General features: G+C 40.7%; 2 protein-coding genes across 2 annotated transcripts; both read right to left on the bottom strand.

Annotated features, from left to right (window-relative positions):
- Positions 1-1,479: 1,479 nt before the first annotated feature.
- phyhd1 (phytanoyl-CoA dioxygenase domain containing 1) lies at positions 1,480-6,541 on the bottom strand. The gene is made up of 11 exons (XM_030768742.1): positions 6,449-6,541; positions 5,791-5,949; positions 4,736-4,811; positions 4,584-4,631; positions 4,212-4,267; positions 3,937-3,999; positions 3,730-3,751; positions 3,204-3,332; positions 2,874-2,990; positions 2,242-2,368; positions 1,480-1,984 (listed from the first exon to the last, which is right to left on the bottom strand). Exons 1-11 carry the CDS (start codon positions 6,479-6,481, stop codon positions 1,939-1,941), a joined length of 876 nt encoding a protein of 291 aa, XP_030624602.1. The 5' UTR covers positions 6,482-6,541; the 3' UTR covers positions 1,480-1,938.
- Positions 6,542-8,934: 2,393 nt separating this feature from the next.
- Positions 8,935-24,999, bottom strand: lrrc8aa (leucine rich repeat containing 8 VRAC subunit Aa). The gene is made up of 7 exons (XM_030769497.1): positions 24,900-24,999; positions 17,406-17,553; positions 16,494-17,045; positions 15,083-16,024; positions 14,398-14,568; positions 13,597-13,902; positions 8,935-10,326 (listed from the first exon to the last, which is right to left on the bottom strand). The coding sequence occupies exons 2-7, from the start codon at positions 17,541-17,543 to the stop codon at positions 10,051-10,053; spliced, it is 2,385 nt and encodes a 794-aa protein (XP_030625357.1). The 5' UTR covers positions 17,544-17,553; positions 24,900-24,999; the 3' UTR covers positions 8,935-10,050.
- Between the last annotated feature and the right edge of the window lie 928 nt (positions 25,000-25,927).

Below are 25,927 nucleotides of genomic sequence, written 5' to 3'. Positions count from 1 at the left end.
TTTGCAGAGTTCCGGGTGAAAATGAATTATGTTTGATGCTACTTAAAAGTATTTTCTGCTGTTTAATTGTGTTTTTTGAAAATGAACAGCTACTTCCTTCTGTTCTTCATTTTCTTCCACTTCTGGTGTTTTGTAGACAGTCTCATTGGAAAAAGTAAATGACTGCTGGTCTATATCAGCTTGAATGTTAATGCCCTAATGGTGTTATGTAAATAGGTAATTTTTTTTTTTTTTACTGTAACACTACTCGTTTTTTTTTTTTTTTAGGCATCAGTTTGTTCATCTTGCATTCCTGACAGTACGATAACAGAAATACAATTTTGGAACACATTCTGCACCATATTTTACTATTATAATGAAACGTCTCATGCCCAATGCTTAGGAAATGATTTACATATTCATACTCCGCTATCTCGGTGGACAGTGCATGGGTCCTCCATCGTAAGAGGTGTTTTACAGCAACAACAAAAAAAAACTAAAAAAGACAAAACACGAAAGATTAATGATTGGTGCCTTCATTGCACTAATCATTGGATCAGATGTTCCCATTGTCAGAGTCATGTATTTTCTGCCAAAGAACAACATCTTCCAAGATTTTAGGTTAAGATTTTAAGGCTGTTTTTTTTCTCTTTTTAATTTGTATTGAGGTAAATTTGCAGGCTGTTCTTGGACAAAAGCAGTTTCAGTTGAGTAAGACTTACTTGGTGTAAACTGGTCATTTCTGAACTTCAAACAGTGGTGATGTAAATTCAGTTCAATTTCTTTCTTTTTTTTTTACTCTTAATTGACAGTGGCATGTTGTGCTTTTCTATAGAGAAATGTTAAACCAGAATGTCTTGAAAGCAAAAATAAACTTTTTTTGCTATTGAAGGCTGCATACTGCACACTGCACACTGTCTCATACATTTGTTTGTCTGGTTTATGAAAATAGGCGTCACAGAAAGTAATCTCATTCTTTCATACACTGGTTTGTGTACATAGTCAAAGCCAGGTCTTATGCTCTCACTCACACTTTTCCTCACAGACACATCCAGTGCAGCAGTGGTTGCTGTTTATATCCATGCATACACACTTGCATGGATAATGTGTCTCTGCAGTTAATGCATTCACTCAGCTCTTAAAATATACATGCTGAGCACTACCTTGTTTTTTCCACCACACACACACACGCACTCATTCAACTAATCAAGTTACTCTTTTTGGATCTACTGGATCCTCGGTTTGAGTTGGAGGGTATAAACTTGGTGAATGAATACTTAACAGACTACATACTGTCTACAAACCCAAACCCTACACTACCACCATGACACACATCCCCTGCTCTAGCTGAAAATTAAATATGCAATCTGTCTACTCTCTATCTGTACTGGAGGGCTAGGGACTTTACTCTTTAAAGCAGTAACCAGCCGGACATTATTGTTGTATCAATACTGAAAATGTTCCCAGGTTGATGTGAACAAATCAGAGGAAAACAGAGTCTTCAAAACAATTTTTGTAGTTTTATTACTACTGTAGTGTCTTAGGGAAGCATGCATACAATAAGTGATTGACGAAAGCATGCATACAATAATTGATATCCCAGGTTGATGTAAACAAATCAGAGGAAAACAGAGTCTTCAAAACAATTTTTGTAGTTTTATTACTACTGTAGTGTCTTAGGGAAGCATGCATGCAACAAATGATCGCAGGACCAGGTCAGGAGGTTTTGGTTTGTTTTTGTTTTTGGTCCACATGTTTGGTCAATGAGTTTTTTCTTTTTTTTAACTCTGAACTCATTCATTTCATATGTGTCAGCTAAAACGTCTCCTTGATGGGCAAGGGTTTCATATTAAAAAAATCAAAAGTTAGAGCTTGATGAAGACACCCTTTAGTTGTTGGGCTAATGTTTGTGTTCAGCTGGGTTAGTTGTTTAAGTTGTTGGGTTCTGATCCAGATCTTTTAGGTGTACAGGCAAGGAAAGGGCAGCTGCTCTGTTGGCTGAAGCCTGATAAAGAAAGAAGAGATAGAAGGAGGAATGGAAACATTATATTGTGAAAGAACTAAAATACATTCAGTATACATTATCTGTACTATTTGCACTCACTACATCAATGGACCACTGGAGCACTGTAATTTACGGTCAAAATTCTAATAGTATTTGTTACTCAAAAGAGCTCAAAAGGCCTACATAACATTTACTCATGGTGATGTCAAAGTCCCATCGCCTTTGCCTACACTACCCACAGTGCTTTGCTCTCTCACCAGTTCTCAGGGCTCCAGCATGTGTTGTGAGACTCCATGATGTGAAATGTGTAGACGTGACGTGAGGAGGCAGATGTGTTTTCAGCACTGCGGTGGACCACTTCACCATGAATCAGAACTGCTCCACCTGAAGGCTCAATCAACACATAATCATGTACACAAACCACCTAAAACACATGGTGAACAAACTGTCAATTACACACTGCCCAACAATCAACACAGACAAATTAACATATGACTTGAACATATGATCAATGTATGGTAAATTATACACAAAACCTCAGTACAAATTAAGTAAGCATTGTCAAATACAAATACAATTCAAACCCATGACAGATGAACACACATTCGAATACAAACTCCACTCAAACCTACTGTTCAAACACATAGTCGAAGAGTGCATATACGCATCGCTATTGCTATACACAATACTATCTCAAACACAGTGAAAAGTGGTCATGTGAATGAATTTCATATTGAGAGCCAAGTTTGACCTCTGACCCTGAGGCTTTGATCTGAGATGAGGGACAAACAAGGCTGATCTGATGAACATCCACTGACAGACATGCGCAAAGGTCACACCGTCTGCATTACGCACAGAGCACTATTCAGTACTGCTCAAACACACACACCTTTTTTGACAGGGGCAGGTATGAAAAGTTTCTCGTCGTAATTTTGCTCTCTGCCCACAAAGTCAGTGAGCGGGAAGGTGCCCTTGGGAGTACGGACCATCCGTCTGGTGATTCCACCTGACACACACAAACACACAAGCATAAAACAACAATTAGTGTACATGTGTTTGTGTTTTATGCTCTAACCGTGGCATGAACATAGCGTACCCATGTGTGTGTGAGTGCCGTCTCATAGATGCTATTTGTGAATGTGGTATATATGAGTGCGTATGTATGCGTGATACATACTCTTGCATGACCATGGTGTAAGTGACTGTTCTTGATACATACTCTTGTGTGAGCCTGGGATGAACCACAGGCAGCCATTGTCCAGTGTGGCGTCCTCTAGAGCAATCCATACACCCATCACTCTCCCCAAGGGCTCAGTATACAGGAAAGTCGCATCCTGGTGAGGGGTTACTGTAGTTCACACGTGCACGCACATGCACGCACACACACACACACACACACATACACACACACACACACACAGAATTTATTTAGTTTATTTTGGCCTAGTCTAATGCAGTTAAGACTACAGTAATTCTGTTCATTTTAGAGCAGCTACGTTTATTTTTGTTAGCTTTGTTTTTTCAATACTGAACTTAAAATGTTAAAACTGTTAAGTATCTCTACTTTTCGGTGTGCACTGTGTACTACTTTCTACAACAATCTGTTATAACTAATTTCCAAATAAGTAATTTCCAAAAATTAAAGTGGGTCTACTCAAATGAAGATCATAGGAAGGCAAAGAGTGAATGAGAGAGCCTTTTAATTTGATGCTTGTCTGTATTTCTATCTGGTCCTGTTGTCTTACCCTCTCCGCCAATGTCAGGTTGCTACAAAACAGAACAGTCATAAAATCAATGATAGGATGAGCTCAAAGTCTCCCTCACTAATCAAACAATTAATATCTAGTATCAATGATACAACAGTAGAAATATGAGGGTGGTTTTCCTGAGGTTCATAATTGCCTCATCTAATTTTGATACTACACAGAGACACGCTCTTTTTTTTTCAATACCTTGAATATGTACATGCTCTGAAGGATCACAGGATTAATAAGGTCCAGCTTCTTTGCTATACTCTATGTTATGAGAGAGAACACACACACACACACACACACACAGGAGAGAGAGAGCAGGGTTGTAAAGAGAAAAGATCTTATCACAGTGGTTCCATGACAAACATGAACATTGACAGCTCCAGGTGTTACAGTCCCCTCTGCCAAAGCTTTAGGGTCAAATGGTGAAGAGCCGGAGGTCACAGTGAATGAGTTCAGAGGTCAAGGCCTCTTACCTGGACTTTGGGTGAATGAGTAATGGCTTTATACAGAGGCTCATGGGCATGGAGAGCTAAGAGGGAAAACACAAAGCCATGCGCACGCATGCACACGCATACATACAAACACACACATACAGAGTCAGTAAAATGTTACAGCACTACAGATTAACAACACACACAGTCAGCGCAATGGTACAGGACCATAGATGAAATGCATATGTACTCAAACACAGATGCAATTTACACAGGTAAACCATTACATATCTACAGCAGTTTCATCATGGGTGAAATGCCCTATGAAAAGAGTAAAGGAGGAGGAGAAAAAGAACGGAGGGCAGGTGATGAGAGGAGAGGAACGACAAAGATGGTGGAATCAGAAACACTCACCATGTCCTACTTTGTTGAGCGAACGTTCTCTTGGCACAACGAAATCACCTGAAAACAGGAAAAAAAAAACCACATCGTGATTAGAAAATTACTCACAAAAAAAAACATTAATCACGCTACTCATTAAAACGTACAGAGCTGACTATACATACCTTTTTCATCAAAAACTCCCTTCTCAAAAAAGAAGCGGATCTTGTCCCCACTTGTAATAAAATAGTCTGCATTGCCCTGGAGACAAGACAAATGACAGGAACAGAAACGTGTGATGACATCTCACAGTTTGACTGGGGGTGGGGATAGGGGTGGGTCTCAAGGATCAAAGTCTGAACAAACTGAATATCTGACAATGCATTAAGAGACAGGGGTAGCTGTACAGGAGTACATTACAGGGCTTTTGGTGCATAGAATAGATTTCTCTGTGACTGGTCAGGAGATCACTCACCTTCACTTTCGTTTATAAGTGAGGACAAACAAGGCTTAAAAACAATGCGAATGCCAGATGAGTGAAGAAATTAATGTTGTTCTCATTGGGAGGACAAACCTTTAAGCATTGTGTTTTGATTTGGTTTGTATTTATTTACTCACACAATCACATAGCATGAGGTTGAAGTGGCATGCATTAATTAAACAGATAACATATTAATTTTCCATTCAAATAATAGTTTGGATGTTCTGATTCTGCTGAAGTGTATTTGAGTGTGCATGGTACCTTTAAAGATTTGTGTGCTATCATCTGCTCCTAAACCTGTAATTTTACTATTGAAATGCTATTTCTCTCTGGGTATGTGTGTAGTTTACACAATAGATCTCCAGGCCAGGTAGCTCTCCGACTGGATACTACCCAGTCTATTTTGGTAATGTATGCATGTTTCAGGAATTTTTAGATTTACTGCTCTCTCAGTAACCTTACAGTATCAAACTGACACCAGTCACTACAAAAGCACCCTGCATATCACCATCACAAAACAAGGGGAACAGAGGGAGGTCTATGGTACAGCCTGGAGGTAATTTATTACAAAACTTGGCAAGCGTGACAGAAGAAACTTACAACACCTGAAAAGCATTCTTACCTGCATCTTTAGAAGTAAAATATTCGGAAGCATGAAAAAGGTAATATGAATTCACATATGCTGACAAAAGTTTGTATTCACAACTTATTTGATTTACAGTGTTATCAGCTACAACTGTTTTCATACTCCCATATTACCTGCGTCTTCAACTGCTCGTCGTGGTCGGTGGAAAACTGAATCCGGCAGTGTTCTGGAACGTCCATCCGTTCTATAATCTCGCTCATCCTTTGACGGAGCGCGTCACATTCCGCTGGTGTGAGAAGGCCCTCGAGGACGAGGTATCCCTCCTCCCAATACTGTCAATCAAATCCACAACGCTTTCCAGTGACAAATTTATTAACATTTTGAGATCAAACCTCCCCGGGAATCGTCCAGTTCATTCATCTGCTTATGTGTGAACGACAAAATATTCACTCAATAACCTATATATTATTTAATTCTAAACGACAAAACTTTAGACCTTCTAAAATTGTGAGACGGTGTCTTTTTTTCAGATCCAACTCAAATTATGCAACAAACGTTCGACCGAGCTATACGAGCATGCAGACTGTCTGTCGTCTAAACATGCATGTATTATTTCGAGGAGATGGCTAAATATATTGTTTTGTTGCCCGATAAGTAAGAACAATTACTGTCATGTAGACAAATTATACTGTTTTATTTTATGGAAGCTATTTTTTCACAAACATTACAGTAGCACTATAGCCACGGAATTTGAACATGGAGTTCTCAATATTAGTCTACGTATTCTGTTGACAAACCCCTGCATAAACATATTTATGAAAAGTTCCTCACCTTTTGAACGTCTTGCTCCTTTAGTACATCCATGCTTTTGACGCACAGAGAAGCGTCTGATTTTTCATCCGGGTACTCACACACTGCCCCTGCGCTCTACTATCATCGAAGTACCATGTGATTTCAACATGTCAATCTCGATTAAAGTGTAACCCTGGTGGTGCAATAACCGGATTTTGGAATTTGACCTCTTTTAGTTGAGTCAGAGAAAACCGTTATGGTGTTAAAATTTAGAACTGACGAACGAAATTAACTAAAGGACTGTAACAGACTTTTTCAGGGAGACATGAACCTGGATTGCATAAAAGTGAATCCATCGGGATTACAGTACTGTAATCTCATTTGCAGGTTATCGCCATTCCTGCATGCGTTGTGGGTAATATCAATGCACAGTACGTCAATGAATAATTAAAACTCGTCGGTGATTAACACACACCTTCGCTGCTCTTTCACAATTACCATCATCCTCATCCTTTTTATGTCTTCTGAGTTTTCCCTATTAATTCTCCAAATTAACTATAAAGTATCCAAATCCTCTAATTTTTAAGATTTTACAAGGGGTTTGCAGGTGGGGTGCTTCTCAAATCAAAAGACCTTCCCCTCCGACTCCAAGTTTCTTACGATTTACAGCCCAAGAAAGTTTTTCCTTCCCAATGTGAATGATCACCCGGGGTCTTTGGGCGGGTATTTTAACTACTACATCCAAAAATGCATACAGACGTCAGTTTAGTGTTAATATGTTTTAGTTTATTATAAGTCAACGTCAGAGCAGTATAAAAGAGCACGAGCAATACACACATTCCGTTCGTGTTGATGTAATCGTTGCCATCGGTTAGGCTACAAGCAGGCAATCTCTCTACGTGCACCACCCCCCGGATCCTCGAATTTGGCAACAGAAAAAGTTTTTCAGTAAAAGGCAGGGGCGAAAGGGGTGAACATTAAAATGTTTAAAATAACTGAGAGAAAGTTAAAACGCCATATAACATTTGTCACTGCAACGCCAAAAGAACGATTATCAAGAATTTCTCTCTTTCACTCATATGGCTTTAAATTACCAAAATGTCCAACAGAGAGAACATATAAGGCTGGATGACACGGACAAACTTCCCCGTGAACTCTGAATGCACAGATTAACCTGCTAAAAGAGTTTCCACTACACTCAGCTCATGCAAGGTAGCGGCATTCTATCCGTACACTACAAATACTGTCATTAATACACAGCAGATTAAGAGTTCTGTACGAAAACAGAACAAAGAGGAAGCAAGCACACGCACATACACACATACACATACATACACACACACACACACACACACACACACACACACACACACACACACACACCCTACTGCAAAAGTTGCCTCTGTCTTCGCCACACCTCCTGCTAGAGCGAATAAGAATAGTCAGATAAAACAACTTGTGGAAGACTTTGCGTTGGCTATAAATGGGTCTTTCTTTTCTAAGCTCATTGTTTGAAACACTTGTCAGAACCATCCTAAGCAATAATGACACGGCAAATATATGTTGTCCGGGATGCATTATAGATCACATTAGCGAATTTGACGGAACACACGCACACACGCACGCACGCACACACACACACACACACACACACGTGAAACACATGAAAAACTGATTACAGTAGTCGAAAAATCGTCTGAGGAACAAATGCCCAAGTAATTGTTATAATGAGCCCATATGCCAAAAAGATGAGCTTTCGCGCTTGACTTCGTGTAGAAAATACATTCCAAACATAATATATGAAACAAGACAAACAAAAATACTGGCGACTGTGTTTAAAATGACAGTAGTTCGTAACAGATCGTTACGCAGCGAAATGGAGAGATAGCATTTATATCAATGACCTGTTTGTTTGTTTGTTCAACATAACTGTGATGATACATTTTTCACGCCACTAGGAGCGCTCCACACCGAGAGATTGTCAATAACAAGTGCATACAGTGCGTGTACATAAGACAACAGATGAAAATCTGTCTAGGCACATTAAATGAGAATTTGTCTTTGAAACAATGGCTTCTTTTTCATACCGTTATAATGAGAAATGAAATGGACGTGGGCATGAATAACTCTACGACATGTCTGCAAAGAATAATAATGAAAGGGGTGCCGCTTGCAAAAGCAGTGCTTTTTTTTAGTTTGTATTAGACTACAAATGTATCTCTGCATTTTAAAGATGTGTTCAATATGTTCAATGGTTCTATGGGTCTGTCTACTCGGATCATAGCCTGTTCCTGCCACAGGGTAACCCGGCTCTGACTGCCTGTCATACTAACACACAACAGTGAATGCACTCCTCTCAGCAGACTCTCATTCAAAGGAAAAAAAAAATCAGATTTAAAAAAAAAAAAAATCTGCAAATTAAAGAAGACCGTGTTGACATATGAGATCATTCTGGGGTGCGTGTGCCTGTGTGCGTGCGCGTGTGTTAATGTATGACACACATGCCCTAACGTATGAGACAGAAATACATGTACATTTTTGTTTTCAGTTTCAGTTTCTATTTTTTACCACTGTTTTTTTCTCTCTTTTTTTGGAAAATCATAACAGTATAAACAAAGATGGTCAGTTTGTTCTGTTGTTCATTTGCCCTTAATGGGTAGGGAGTGTTTAAGGCCATTTATTACCAGGAGGGCACTGAAATGCACTTTATAAATTCCCTTTTTTGAGTTGACCAGTTTGGACATCCAACAAAAAGCACATACGTAAAGAAAAAATCCTCTTCATCGTCTTCCTCTTCCGACACGCCAACCTTGCTGACTTAGTGTGTGATGTATAACCTCTTCCTTGTCTCCCATGCACTGAATCCTGTAATGGAGTGCTTTCTCAGCTTCTCTGGGCTTTAATGAGTGTGTAGTTGTGTGTGTTTCTTTTTATACACTTTCTGTAGTTCCTGGATTGGTTATATTGCATGTAGAGTTTTGTGTGTGTGCATGTGGTTTTGAATACTTTGTAGATTGGGAGTTGTTCTGAGAATCTGTGTGTAGATTTTTGAGGACAGTGTGGATTTGTTTATAGATCTAATGAGTTTGTGGATGCTGATTCGGACGTTTGTGGTGCCTTGCCCTGGTGAAGAAAACCCTGGTTCAACCACACTGTTATGGCAGTCAGGAACGCCGTTTGTGGAACTGACACCTCCTCCCACAGTTCCTCAGATATGTCCACACACTTAGTCCTCCATCTCTCGGTGCAGACATGCAACCCTGTGACTGTAGGGGGCAGTGTAGGAGAGGACTTTGCACTGCGTGTGACTGTGAAAGTGTGTACGTGCGCAGACAGAAACAGAACTGGGGGCACTGACACATTCACACAGAATCGTTCCTCATTCCCGTGCAGAGTTTTAAGTACAAAAACGTGACTCTCTCTCTCTCTCTCTCCCTCTCTCCCTCAATCATACATTCCACCCAATTATACTCTTCTTTTCATCTCTGACAAGGATCAACCTTGTACTTTCGTTTGATAATATAAAAGAAAACCAAAAAACAACTGAACTTAAAAAAAAAAAAAGATAATATAAAATTTAACCAAAGTGTGGCCAAATCCTCAAAAACAGACTCCTTACTCCATCTCTCCCTCTCTCTTGTTCAGGCCTGCTCTTTGTCAGCCCTCCAGAGTTGTTCTTTAACCTCCGTGGGAAGTGTGTTGAAGAGATCTTCCTCCACGATGAGTCCCGATCGTTTCAGGAGTCGACATTCGGCCAGTTCGACTGGTAACCCTTCTAACCGGTTTCCCCGAAGCTCCAGCTGGGTCAGACCCGTCAGCTCACCGAACCGGGACGGCAAAACCGTTAAACAGTTATTCCCCAAGTTCAGTGTCCGCAGTTTCTTACACTGAAACAAGTCTGGAGGCAAAGACTCGATCTGAGTGAAGAAGAAACGAGAGAGAAACAGATGGGGAAAGGGGGGTGGGGAGTGGGGGGGGGTGAGGGCATGAGACAAAAATATTTTTAACAACTGGAATTATATCTGTCTAATTATATGGGAACTGATTACATGTGTTATTGCTAATGGTTTTGTCTATTTCTGTCCAAAAGCCTCAAACAATCCTAAATATATTCACAAACACGTACAAGCACGCACATAGATAAAACAACCTGAATGTCAACCTACATGTGTGGGTACTGGCGGAGAGGCCAGAGGTTCAGAACTGCTCGGAAACTATGCAGTGCTTTCTACACATGATACACAGTAAAACCAATTACACAAAGAGCAAAGCTGCTAATCATAGACTGGACAATCCTTCTTATAGAACCATTGCTTTACTCAGCCATATGTCTTTGTGGGAGTGCTCTCTATGCATGCATGTGAAATGGTAAAAGACTTTTTTCTCAAGGAGAAAGGAACATTACGGGTGTATGCACATGTATCATGTACTCACACACTCTCTCTCACACACACACATACCACAGAGAGCATAAGGAGCTAGTTAAGGCCCACCAGGATGAATAACACAAATTACACAACTCATTTAGACCAAAATGTGCTAATGGTGCAGAAGAAAGACAGAGAATGTATGTGTGTGTATGTGGTGTGTGTGTGTGTGTGTGTGTGTGTGTGTGTGTGTGTGTGTGTGTGTAAAGTGCAGACAGAGGTCTCGTAAATACACTATTTTCAGAAATATGCCACCCTGTTTGCTCTGATACAAACACACGCACACACGTCTTCTCAAGAAGAAAAACATCAACAGCATGACAAACTCAAAACATATGAATGAAAAACACACCCAGTAAAAAAACACTGAGGGTAAGAGAGAAGGAGTGTGTGTGTGCGTGTACCTCAGACTGTTCACCTTTACGGTTCTGTTTGGGTGTTCCTTTGGATACCTCACACTAAACCTTGGAGCAGCACAACAAACTGAAAATGTACTAGTAAACCCCAGACATTAGTGCACCCACTACCCCAAACTCCAGCCCCCTGCTTGTCTGTTTCTTTTCCTGCACCTAGGGCCATACTAAATTTATCATCTGCACGTTTTCATGAAAAAGGAAATGTAAATTTGTAAATGTTTACATCTGTTGTAAATGTGGAGGGCAGAAAGGGTCTATCTTCCCAATGGTCAACAAAGATTAAGATAAACTGTACTCTTTGTCTCTCTCTTTCTGTGTATGTGTGTGTGTGTGTGTGGATTATTTTAGTCCCATAACTCCGCCTACACAAGAGAACAATTTGATTGTACATGAACGTATACCACTTTAGTGCCAGACAGTGCGGCCAGTGACAGACACAGGAGAACACAGCCTGATCATTATTTCATAACTGTCCTTTCTACAGATCATTTGATAACCTTGAACTCTTACTGATCTACTAAACAAAGATGACTCAGTGCAGGACATGGTGTCTCGCTCCAAGCATTACGCATTTCCTTTTGGCTTTTCATCTTTCCTTTTCTTCCTCTGAGCCGTGGAAAAGCAAAAATGCACCTGGCATCATCAGTAGAGTTTCATAGCTACTTCCATAGCTCTTGGCAGTGACTATATGTAAGTGTATTGTGCTGTGAGAAAATGCTGATGCTGCTGACAGAATTATTCTTCCTTAGTATTTCATAAATAAACTGTATTTTCTGCTCCTATCATGCTGTTGTCACATTTCTTGCACAGTTTCTCACTTCTCCTTTTCTTCTCTCTCTCTCTCTCTCTCTCTCTCACTCACTCACTCACTCTCCCCTCAGCAGCTGTTCTGTGAGATTAAGGGCAGTTTAAGCAAGTGTATTCATTCTGTGTGTGTGTCTGACACACAAACACACAAGAGGAATGAAAGATGGTAAACTAAGGGAAGAAGATGTAATGGGAAGAAAGACTGTCTTTACTATTTGTATCATGTCTAACAGTTTTACTGTCTTTCGCAGCTTCACTTTACCCCCTCTTCCTGTTTTTCTACTAAGAATATTTAGATATCTGTGGCGCAACTCGCTGACAAAAATGCACACTTGCATTTATTTAATGTCAAGCATGCATTTTATGGAGGACAAAAAGGAAAAGAGTGACGGACACATTCATTCAAACCTGCGGTTGTGATTTAGTTGTGCATGCATAGCACATTCATACGTATCTATAAAACATTTGCTTTTCCTTGCTCAAATATCTTAATAATAATAATAATAATAATAATAATTTTATTTATATAGCACTTTTCGGTCTTACACCGTCCTGTGACCGGGGCAGGACAGTTAGGACCAGTAAGCAGGATTAAGTCAATAATGAGGTTGAACAGTGGACATATAATGTACCTCATCAGCCAATTGAGTAGAACATTCATTGTGAGCTAAACATGGTGCTTGCCAACCAACCTGTCTGGTCCTGCCAGCGGCAGATGCAGCCTGTGGTAATTTGAATCAACAGCGTCTTTATGCAAACATACACACCCTCCCAGGTCCACACCCGCATCTAGATTCAGTTCAGGTCTGTATGAGCTGTATCATTTTTTTTTTTTACCTTTGAACACCCTCAAATCATACAACTAATTAAAAACACGCAGCAAACTCTAATAAAAGATTAAAACCTTCAAGAAACAAGCAGACAAGAGAGAGACACGAAAGAAAATGAAAGAATAAGACAGGAGAAAAGCAAAATGAGGGAAAAAAAGAAAGAACAAGGAACAGAAAGCTGTTTCTTTGAGAGCTTAATAATGTGCTGAGTGTGTGACCACAACTGGGTCAAAATGCATGGGGAACACACCATAGGGTTAATCACAACAGAGAGAGAGAGAGCGAGAGAGAGAGATATTTGTGTGTGCGTGTGAGGTATGGACAGCGATGGTCGACTGTTGTTTAAGTAACTGTCAGTGAATCTTATTAGTTCAAAGGTTATTTCTGAATCATAGGGTGTAATAGAAATGCATGATTTCCACAGCAGCATGCCAAACAGTTAATAAACTGTGTGTATGACTGTTTCCCGAGCACATAGATGAGCTGGTATAAAGCAAACAGCATGTTCCTACATTTATAATTATATCCTGTGATCCATGGATCAGCCACAACCCATGTGTTTGTTTCACTTGGAATGCTAAGGTGTGTGTGTGTGTGTGTGTGTGTGTGTGTGTGTGTGTGTGTGTGTGTGTGTGTGTGTGTGTGTATGTGTGTGTGTGCACGTGCGCATCTCTGCATGCATCTATGCCTCTGAGCTCCTTCCTCACCCGGTTGGCTGTGACAGCGAAGTACTGCAGGTTCTGGAGGAAGCCTATGTCAGGGGGAATACTGGTCAGGTTGTTGTGACTTAGGTCCAAGAAGCGGAGTTTCCGGCAGAAGAAGAGCTGACTGGGAATCTTCTCGATCTTATTTCGGTTTAAATAGAGCCTCTCCAGGTTGGTCAGGGTGCCGATCTGGATGGGAATGTAAGCGATCTGGTTGTACCAAAGCTTCAGACACACTAGCCTGTGGAGATGCTGGAAACTGATGATTTCCTCAACAGTCTTCAAATTGTTGTCCTTCAAATCAATCTCCTGCAAGCGAATTAAACAGAAATAACAAACAGTTTAACTATTATGTTAAAGACAGAGCACACTGGATCTACACACACATCTGAATGGAAGTAGAAAGGATCAAAATATTCTGTAGAGTATTAAAATATTAGAAAAAGATACAAATGGTTATACAGAAAGCTGCAGAATAATGCTTATAAGAGCATTTATGGCCACTGACTGACTGACTGACAGATAATAGTCATACATTTTTAATAAAGGGGAAAGCTACCATGTTGCGACCTCAAGGTTATTTTGGAAACGACATGATCCGCGGACAAAATTAACACAACACAGAAATGTCAAGTGAAACAGACTCAAAGTTCAACAAAAGTACTTCATTTTACAGTATGCTTTAAACACAGCTTTTTGCAACTGTACAGCACTTCACATATAACAAAAACCTGGGTAGTATTAATATTAGCATTAATTGCTAACTACATCCCCACTCTCATGACATGTCCATGTATTTCTCACCTGCAGGTTATGGAGGCTGAAGATGGAGTGGGGAATTCTTTCCAGGTCACAACGGACCAGCTCCAGCTCCGTCAGGTTCACCATCTTCTTCAGACTGTTCAGCACCATCAGCTTTGTCCCCTCATTATTGATGGAGAGCTTCTGCAAGTGCACTCCTACATCCGTCACCACCTATACCATAAGACATCACAGACATAGAAGAAACTTAGAACCGTATTTGTTTTCATGTACAACGGCCGAGCATTAGAGTGAGGTAAATTGTGACGCATTTGTGATGTAGTGATTCAAGTGAATACAGCAAAAGTCAAAAAGAAATGCTCTCCTCTTTATTCAAACTTTCACCTCTAAATCACTAAATTATCAAAATCCTGGGTATGAAACTCTAGCGGGTATGGCTCAGGACACAGTGGTGAGGAGACACTGGGCTCAGGTAGACAGTCAGAATTTTTATGCTATTTTAGGGAACTAAAGGACAGTGGGGACTGAGAGGGATAATATAAGAGGAGTTTAAGATCAAGGGACAGATCACCAAACAAACTGACCCGGAGGATGTACTTTACTGCTCTTTCAAATGTACAAACACTGAAATAATTTACTCTCACCTTAAAACTGACATTGTTCTTACTTTTGGTATTATTATTGCTATTATTATTAGTAGCAGTAGTGGTAATAGGAGTAGTATTACCTGAGGCAGCTTGGTCAGGTTGCTCTTCAGCCTCAGAACCTTAAGGCTCTTCAGTTCCCGTAGCCCATCAATGACAATGAAGCGGTTGTTGTCGGCACTGAGATTACCAGTCAGATGGAGCTCACTGAGGTTCTTCAGGCTATAGATCCACAACGGGATCTCCTTAATGTCTGTGAACTTAATGTGCAGAGACTTCAGGTTCTCTCTGAGAAAGGCTAAGGCAGGGGCTTCGATTTTAGCGGGGGTGTGATACAGCCACATCTCCCTGAGGTTGGCCAGCTGAGCGATGATAGGCGGGATGGTGACATCCGGGATCAGCTCCAGCTTCAGGACCTCCAGCTCCACGAGATCGAACACGGTGTCGGGAATACCGCTGAGCATGAAGAGGTGGAGCTCCAGCTTTTCTTGCGAGTTCTTGGTGATGCGTTGCCGTAGTTTCTCCAGAGTCCACTCGTTGTTGAGGTTGAGCTGACGAAGCTTGTTCTCGCTGACCTCCGACAGAAAAACGGCGAATCGTTTGGAGTAAAGCGGGTCGTACTGGTCTATCATGTGCAGCATGAAAGCGAAATCGTTCTTCACGTCCGGGATGTCGCTGTAGCTGCTCTCTTCGCGGATCGACTCAAAGGAGTAGCGTTTGAGGGATCGTCGCAGCATCCAACACAACGTGTACATGCATATAAGGCCGTAGACCACGACCAGACTGATGTAGAAGCAGGCTAAGATCTTAAAGAGGGTGGCAAGAGGGTGAGCACAGTAATACATACTGTAACCAGTCAATTTCTCAATGTCCACAGCACACACCACCCGGAACTGGATATAACCGACGTAATAGGAGGTGTAGCAGATAATTAGGATGAACTTGATGACTTTGATTATGGTCTGGCGGATGTAGAGGCGGTAAACGATGTCGCCCTCCTCCACATGGATACGGAACTTTTTTACCTGAGAATGAACAATAAAAAGGTGATGACAGTGTCATTGTTTAAGGCCGTTTGCACAGTGTCACTGCATCATCATTATCATGGTTGTTTGTAGATCACAGGAATGATAATGTTTATAATGTTTCCAGGGCACTTTTTCTATATTCCTCATTATCTTATGAAGTGCATACTAAATGAGAAGATCTATCAAACTTAATCTTGGTTCAAATTATGCTATCCACACACTGCAAATGCTTATGTTCACACACTGAAATACTTTCTTACATGCATTTCTGTAGCTAGAAAAGTCTAGACTGATCACTGTGTAGTTGTTAGCGCGTGTGTTAGTTTTTCCAAAAACACTTTGGTTGCAAACGCTAAAAAACTGCTAAAATACGAACAGATAGGAAAATAACAAAAATTGGAGACAGACACAACAAACACGCATTCTTCTACATCCAAACTGTTCAAGGACACCCCTTCGCTCTCACCTTCTCAAACAATGCTTTCGCTTGTTCTCCCTCCTTCTTGTCTAGAACCCCGGTTTCAGACCGGTCCACAATGCCCTGTTCAATTCTGGACTTGGTCCTCTGAAGCATGGGCACACTAGCCTCCACGTCCTCGCTGACGTTCGACGTCTTTTTATCCATCGATCCGTTCATCTTTCCACTGGGGGGCTTTGGGTCGCTCTCCTCCACTACGGTTTCTGACAGGGCTCGTGTAGTCCAGGGAGAGTCAAAACACTTCAGCAGAATTGACACAAAATGTTCCAGCTTGGAGCTGGTGCGTGGGAATTTAAACCAGAAGTTGGAACACGCAAGGAATATGAGGGTATGAAGAAGGACCAGGTATGGGAAGTATTTGGCAAACCAGTGGAGCTTATTTTCATAGCACACAGCATCCACGTAGTTGTACTGGTGCCGATCCAGTTCGTACTGAATGCCTCGTGGTTCTGGGTTGAGTGTGGCACTGACGTTCAGGTGCTCACATGTCCGATTCACCACCCATTTACAGGGTAAGCAGATCATCTTATCCTGGGTAACCTGTGAAAAGAAGGGGTGAGTGTATGTGTAGAGGGGTGTGCATGTGGCTGTGTGTCAGGGACAGCAAAAAAAAACATTACAAGCATGCATACTGAACTTAACATATTATTTTAGAGAGAAATATGCAATGGTACAATACACATACAAATTTCAGGACATATATACTTGTTTACTTTTACGATAGTGTAAGTACATTACAATATAATACATGACGTATTATTACAAATGTTCAAAAAATAATAATATAGATAATGTAATCTGACAGACACAAACATGTAATATTGTTTTCATAATAAATATTACACAATAATATAAAATGATTTGTTTGATCATTGGATCATTTTTGGGCTGCACCCATACCTGTAGAGTTCCCCCGAAAACAGCAATCATCAGCATGATGATGGAGATGTAGTCTGTGAAGACATCCCACCACGGCTTCAAAATCCGATACGCCGGCTGGGTATCGGCGAAATATCGCAACTCAGTGATGGGAATCATGATGTTTTACCTGAGAGAGAGAGAGAGAGAGAAATTCATAACAGGGACCTAACTATATTTCACATCCTGCAAATTTACGACTTTTAAGATTGCAATGGAAATTACGTAGTGTATTAGCTGAGAATAAGATGAGCCCTGAAAAATACAAAGGCAGGGTTGAGTATAAGGTGAAGACCAAAAGAAGACATGGAAAGAGAGGGAGACAGGGAGAGAGAGACAGAGAGAGATGTGGAGAAAGCAGAGTGGACAGAAATCTTTGTTACATCCCAGAACCTTCAGCTTCTTCCATCTGATTTCACTTCCTCCTTTCACACACACACACACACACACACACACACACACCCTTCAACTCACAACAGATCAGCAAAAACACACACCCACACCACAAAAATCAGTTTCCGATAAATCAAATGACCTCAGGGACTAAACTGTATTTTGTGTCTGAGCTTCAGTTACAGATAATATCCTGTGTGAAAGCATGAGTCAGCGTCTTATCAGCACATATATTTCTGAGAGAACACACACGCACGTGCATGCACCCACACACATACACACACGTATTTACACATACGCACACAGCCACACACAAAGACACACACATACACACACATACATATTTTCTCTATTATTACCAGTTATTCCTTACCAGGAGCTATTTCATATAGCACATTAGCAAAGCATGGTACTAGTACACACTCGCTTTCTTTCAAATTAATGACATCCATGCCTATTTTTAAACATAATAGTAAAACACTGGGACATACGGCATCCACCACATCAGGCTACGCCCATGGCTATGGGAACAACAAACCATCTTCACCACTGACTGCAGGACTGTGGTGTCTAACCAGTGCCCTCCCACAGATTGATAATGCTAAAAAAAAAAAAAAAAAAAAAAAAAAAAAAGCTGCTGTTTTGCTAGATGCAACAACAATTTGCAGAAAACAAATCATTTTTAATAAAATCACAGTAAACCTCACAGAACCTGACAGATTTCGTGGCTTCAGGGTAGACTATCTATACACATCCGATATACGTAACCTATCGAAACAAGACAGAATCTTCAGACAGATTAAAATCCTAGCGTTTGGATGTATTGTTGACGTCCCATGGTACACTGATTTATAATAAACGCCTAAAACATCCTGAATGCAGGCACTTACATGCAGGTCTGGTTCCATAATTAAATGCTTAACAGCATTTATGAAAACAGGCCCACTCACTCATCCCTTTGCCCTCCATGGCCAGAGTAAAGATATCTCATATCTCATAAGATATCGCATGTTTAGAAAGAGCTTCAGTGATGAAGACTATTCAACTATTCACTGCCTAACAGTGGCTAAGATGTTTACCAACGATGTCTAATGGAAAGACATCATTTGCTAAAGTTAGCGGTTTGAAAGTTGAGCTGAAATGCATACACCCCTTAATACTCCACAACTGCATGTTTGCAAGTTAGGCCGTACAAAAAAAGACTTGGTTGGTGGTCTGTTTAGCAGCGGAAAATGTCATATGTCGGAGAAGTTTTTCTTTCACCTCACTCCCAACGAGTGAGTTCATCACAAGCTTGTTTTGATGAAGTGTTCTTGCCACCCTTGTGGGGTGCAGAGTGCATTTTCCTGATGAGGTTTTGGTCCACTCAACCCCCCCCCCCCCCCCCCCCCCCCCCCCGCCTCCAAGAAATTCAAAACAAATTCTGTGACCATGTTCATCCTTCAAAGAACCCCCGAAAGGAGTTTTCTCTTTCATGTCGATGGCCACATCCACAGGTCACTGAGTGGATCGACTGGCGTAAAAATGATGTAAAGCACATGCCACAGCCATCTCAGTCACCGCGTCTCCATCCAACTTCAACACTACTGGGAGGTTCCGGAGTTTCCACTACCATGAACAAAACCAAATGATGGGATTTCCTGGGGAAGAATGCAGTAATATCCTTCAACCAGCGTTCTAGACACTGGTACAACCTAGAGCACAACGCACTGGAGCTATTGTGGCAGTTCACTGTGGTCCAACACTTTAACAAGGACACATCACGTGCTGTCTATACCAGGGCTGTTCAATGACAAATTCAAATGAGGCAATTTTCAAAACCAGGCTTTCTTCATGGGGCGGAAATTTTGGCAGCCTATTCACATTAACATATTTATATTTATTTAATCAACTTAGGTCTAGCTAGCAAGATGTTTACGGCAATGGAAAGTAATAGATATAGTAAATACAGAGTGATATATACTGTAAAACATCCCACTGTTGCTATGCTGTGTATATCACTCATGGAACACTTGTTATCCAGGCAAATTACTCAACCAGAACCAGAGGTTTTACAGTTTGGGCTGAATTATGGCTCACAGGCTGCCAGCTGAACAGGTCAGGTCTATATTTAAGCAGGCTAGTTTAAAAAAAATCCTCATGGAGTTAAACAACTACATTAGAATTTACAACGTAGGGAAAAGAAGAAAAACACACATTAGGGAGATAGCAAAACGTCTAAAAACAAAGTGAAAATGTTCTGCTTTCAATGGGCTATAGTCTGTGTGTGAGTGTTCTGAATGTGTATCAGTACATATTCACTATGAGTCTACGTGAGAGTTATATATGAGTTTCATATCTGTGCATATTCAATAATAAAGCCAAAACTGTAACAAGCTCAAAATAGATCTCCATACTCACCCGTACGCTTGAAACAGGCACAGACAAGAATACAGACACAGAAACACACAGAAGAGAAGACACAAATGCGCCTCTGCTTAGGGAGCTAAACTACGAGCCTTTATAAAGTTTGTAAATGTTGTTTACACACTCAGCTGTTTTTCCACTCTCGGCCCCAAAAGCCAGACACACAAAAAGCACCAAACATAAACATAATCAGTCCCAGTTGTATACTGTCTGTCGTGAGTGTGTGTGTTTAGCAGACAAAAACCTCAAAGAAAACACAGGCCACACACACTACAACTTTTTCCTTTGAGGACGGGGTATTCCTGATTTAAGCAACCACATCCCAGTTCCTTCTTCCTCTCAAACTTCCGACTGCTTCAGACCTGATGTTACATAGCATTACAAAATGAACTCACAGACCATGTGAATAACTAAGTCACGTCAGATAGCAATAACTGACTTCACAAAATTCAAAGAAAGATATGTAGTCTGTACAACGGAATGGCTTTATTTATTAACACACTGTATGAGGCGAAAAATTATCCTGAAAAAGAGGAGAAAAAGGACAGAAAGGTATGGGTGACGAACAATTTATGAACAAACGTTCAGGATAAAAACACCTCATATAAATTTACCCACTTCAAAGCATCATATACAGGATATTGTTCAGTTTAAGACCCCAAAATTAATTCCACTGACTTTACAAGTTCTTACACTACCACTGGCTTTTAAAATGCATGAAATATTAACTTCCAACTTAAAATACATATTTTACAGCTGAATACAATAAATACAGATTTAATAAGTGAAACTGACAGTGAATGGAGGCATTGCTGATTATTTTATCGGTCGTGTCAGGACTGGTTTTACCTTCAATTTATTGGCTAACTGAAGCAGAAAATCAGGAGAATATTCCCAGGATAGACAAAAGTTCAGGGAATTATTTTTTCCTTTGGGTACAGAGAGTTCCAGTCAATGAAGATGTAGACTTTTTAAAAGCTGACCTTATACTCTGCCACATACACACATTCTATCCCCATTCCTTTGCCAAGGCCCAGTCCCCCCCCCCCCCCCAAACACACACACCCTCCCACCCTGCCACTGCCATTCCACATAAACTACAAGTTATTCTACACATAGTTTATATTAAACTTAACCTATAAGCTTGATAAACACCAAGAGGCAGAGATAGGGAGACACACAGAAAGAGAGAGAGAGAGAGAGAGAGAGAGAGAGAGAGAGAGAGGGAGACTATACCAGAGTGATGCCCAGCCCAGTTGGACACAAGAGGGAAAATATGTGGAAGATATCTGATCTCTCGCTCTCTCTTTCTCTGTAAGAGGAAAAAGGTGGTTTAATCCAGTCTGAACTAGAAGACCAGCAGTGCCCATCTGCCAATGGCAACCTCTCTCTCTCTCTCTCTCTGCTCTCTGACACATAGAGATACTTTTTGTTTTTCTGCTTTTACATTTTGCTTTTGCGTTTGCCCTTTGTGTGCGCACATTTTTCTCCTGTGTTTCTATTTAGTAATTAAGTTTGCTTTGTGGCTTATAGCCATCATAGATCTTTGACGTTCTAGCAAAACCACTTCAAAACTTTTTTCAGCTTTTAATAAACAATTAATAAATCATTAGTTGTTAAATTAGTTGTACTTAAAATGTCTTCTCAACATTTTAAGATGTACAGCATTTAACTGTTTATGTAATAAATAGCAACACTGTATTCTTCTTCTTCCTCTTCTTCTTCTTCTTAGCAGTAGTAGTAGAAATCCAAACATGCTTGCATATCAGCTCCTCACTATTTACATTTGTGTAATTAAATTCAATGGCGTTTAATATGCCTAAGGTTTATAAGAATAGAAACATTCAAAATCAAAATCTTCAAAAAAAGATCATTATGAGCAAATCTGATACACCAACATATACGCGTGAATGTATGTACTTGTGTCCTGTGTCTTGATTTGTTCAGTTGCGACAGTCAGTATTCTGCTACCATGGCAACTACCGGGGGGGGGGGGGGGGGGGGGGGGGGGGGTTACATCATCCTATGACAGACACAGCAGAGAAGGATGAGCCAGGCAGATCTATATGGTAAGTCCAAATGCTGATCTGGCCAAGGTTGCAAGTGCATCACATTATATTGTACTGATAGATTAAAACTATGGGAAACTCTCTGCGTCTGAATGGAAGTCTAAGAGCAAGATTTATTGCTGTAGCAGTCTGAGCATTTTTTTCTCCCAAGATGAAACTGAATGAACAGTTATTGTTTTTTGACCTTGCATTCCCCTTCAGTTCCCTGTTACTGATCATTCATAGTGAAATAAACCACTAAAATGATCTTCAATTTAGTTTCCACATGTATGTATTAGTGTATGTAGTGTTGACCAGCTGAATTCTTACAGAGCCAGCTACGGAGTTCACGGCATCTCAGTGTTGTTCACATTTAGATCAAGTCTGACTGTATATAAACGGATGAACAACTATCACAGGTCACCTGTTTTCACAGGTGTCAGTGTACCTGGTGAATTCTTTAAATCGGCATGTGCTCACACCAGACCACACAAAACCCAACGTCACATACATTTCAGACAATTTTAGTCAAGTCAAGACAGTGCCTCATTGTTTACAGGATTTTACTTCATTAAAATGATTCTCCAGCAGTACATCCAACAGTTCTCCAATGAAACACGATCACCAGTATGTGCACACACAGAGAGACCATTTTACACACATAATTCACTAACAGGCACTGTGTTTATATAGTCCTGTAAAGGAGAAAGAGCATTTGCTGTTCTGACCTCGTCTGTTTTAATTAATTCTTCTTCCCCTCTCTCACTTTCTCTCTCTTTGTCTATCCGGCCAATATGCATTTAACAAGGCAAAAAGGTCTACAGTCCCCTACAGGTTTGCTCCCTCATACACATACAGCCAAGCACAAAGAGCCTGTTGTATTCACTCTCCTCTCTGTCTAGTGTCCACCCTCAGAGGACATTCTGCACCTGCAAGTCAGAGATGACGTTAAACAGGCCGTTAAACGATCTTCATGAATTACACACACACACGTACCAACTCAGTAACATCTTGGTAAATACAACTTACTGGAGACTCAGACAATAATTTGTTATGTCTGTACTCTCATCCAAACATGGCGGCAAACACACCCATCACACGCACCAATGACATGCGATGACTTATCACTGTTATTACAACTTATTACTAATCAACTACTAGTACATATTATCAGCCAATTACTAGTATGGTGAAAACAACAGACACCCAGAGGGAGTGAGAGAGTAAGAGATGTTTTTGACTACTCATCTCTACTCTATTCAGTTGTAACACAAAAGAAGAACACAAGACTTGCAAGATTTGAACTTGGGAGCAGGCTGTGTAGAGACCAGATTGAGCTCCCAGCTCTGGTTGAAGTTTATGCCTTTGTGTTGTGTAACTGCGTTCTACCTCTAGAACAGGCTGTGCTGAAGAATATTACCCATTAAACAGGTTCATATGGAGAGGGAATGGCTAAAAGCTGACAGAGGTTAGACTGATGGGCCTTGTCAACAGACTGTGACCGAGTCCGCAGCTATGACATCTCGAGCAACAATGAGAGTGAGAGAAATTGAATAAAGGAAAGGAAGAAGAAAGAAATATTTTCAACAAACGGTAGACTACGATGTGCCTGCCCACATACGAAAAAGACAAAAGGCTTTAGGTAGTAGAATTCCAGAATACAATCTTACCACTCCCACCAACTGATTTCTAGGAATATGAACTACCTCAGGGGGGGCGTAGACAGACAGAGAGAGTGAGAGAGAGCGCAAAACCCATTTCTTAAAAACACTTCTCTCTTACAAAAATATAATAATGACTAAGAGTAACAAAGACCTATGTGGCATATTAGATGTTTGTGGATGACAATTAAATGAATCTCTATTCACAATCATGAAGCTGAGTTCAGAAAGAAGTAGCTTAAGCTACTGTTATTTACCATAATAGAATAACAGAAAGGTGAAGATGTTTTGAGCCCTAAGGCTGTTTAATAACCACATACCTTCTTTCGCACAAAGACAGCTTTGAGCATGTTCCTTATCCAAAACTATTCTGATGAAAGAGATTAATAATCTTTAATAGCAATGGGCTTCAACCAAGCTTCTAATAAGCCTATAGTAGCAATACACCCACAGAAATTTTAAGCTTTGCCTTCTTCTTAAAGAAAAGCATTTAAATTAATTTTACACTGTCACAGACTCTGCTCGTAAACGGCTGACTGCAATCAAGTTCTCAAATGACTGTTCTGTAGATTTGAGGTTTCTGCTGACCACTGTATGGGCGTAAAACATTTTAAATGAGTGATTACATAGTGTTCTCAAGGTGTGAGCGAGCTTAACTTTGTTGCGTTGACTAACCTAAAAAATCGCAAATTTCACAAACTTAATTTAGACCACCATACCCAAAATCCCAAACCCATGCCACAGAGCAGGGCTTTCCCGTACTTAATAGAGTTGTAAAGGATTAAGGTGACATGTCCGTCCTACAACACCTGAATTCGAAAGACTGACAACCACAAAATATGTTCTTACACGCAAAGGCGTGCGCGCGCGCGCGCAGACACACACACACACACACACACCAGGCCCAGTGAAGCAACTGCACTGACTGACCTCGACATGAAAATGACGCACGCGATATCAACACTTACCGTGTTTGTTACTGTAGCGAACTGTAGGCTCTGTGACACATTTTTGAAACATGTCTCGGTGCTCCGGCGGTAGCGTCGGAGAGGGGAACACAGATCACTTCTGTTCGCAACCCTTAGAAAAGTACTGAGGAACGCAAGTAGACCACACCCAGGAAACTGCGTCAGAACAACCGGAGGATAGGGCCCACACTGCGGCGATTTGAGAATCAAATCTGATATTGAAATCATTTGGATAGTACTTCATCACTTAACGTGGCTCAAGGCATGGGATTATCCGTACAATTTGATATCGTTTGTGCGGACATCAAGCCGCAAACTGCTGACGTGTATGGATCACACCATTGTCGCACTGCTTAGCTGCTGTCGCGAAGGAATTGTTTATCAGAACTGTCGCTAATGGCCCAACACAGGAAATCCCACACCAGTACAACAAAGTTTGATAAAGCTATTTGTGTGGAAATACTCTCAGTAAATATGCATACTCCGCCTCGCGTCTGTTGCTCTGAAATATCTTAGCCTATATTAGGCATGTTGTCTACGTGTTTGTTTGACAGGACGGCTGCCTCAGCTCCGTTGAAAAGAGCAAGGGAATGAAATATTGAGTTCGGTATTTGGTGAGCAGTAGTGAGAAAGTGGAACTCTTCAAGCAGCTAACAGAACAGTCCTTTCAGATCTACCAGTCACGGTTTTGAAGAAAACATTTTTTTTATGTTTGGGTCATAATTAGGCCTATGTCCTCGCTTGTTATGCTAAAGCCAGAGGAGGATGGTCATCCCATGGGGAGTCCTGGTTCTTCCCAGTAGCCTATTTATTTCTATTTCGGCTAAAGGGATTTTTTTTTTATCTTACTACGGTAGCCTTAGTCTTTTTCAGTTTTAGCCTCAGGCCTGGTATCTTGTAAAGCTGCTTGTACCAATGGCCATGGTGAGGAGCGCAAATAAAATTGAACCGAATTAAACTGAAATTAAGTAGGCATCGTAGATACTTAGCACACATATAAAAGTTGTCTGTAATATAAAACTGCTCTA

Source organism: Chanos chanos, chromosome 3 (assembly GCF_902362185.1).
Source record: "Chanos chanos chromosome 3, fChaCha1.1, whole genome shotgun sequence".
NCBI classification, from domain to species: Eukaryota; Metazoa; Chordata; class Actinopteri; order Gonorynchiformes; family Chanidae; genus Chanos; species Chanos chanos.
Note: the sequence above shows the minus strand (reverse complement) of the source record. Positions and strands in the feature narration are given on the sequence as shown.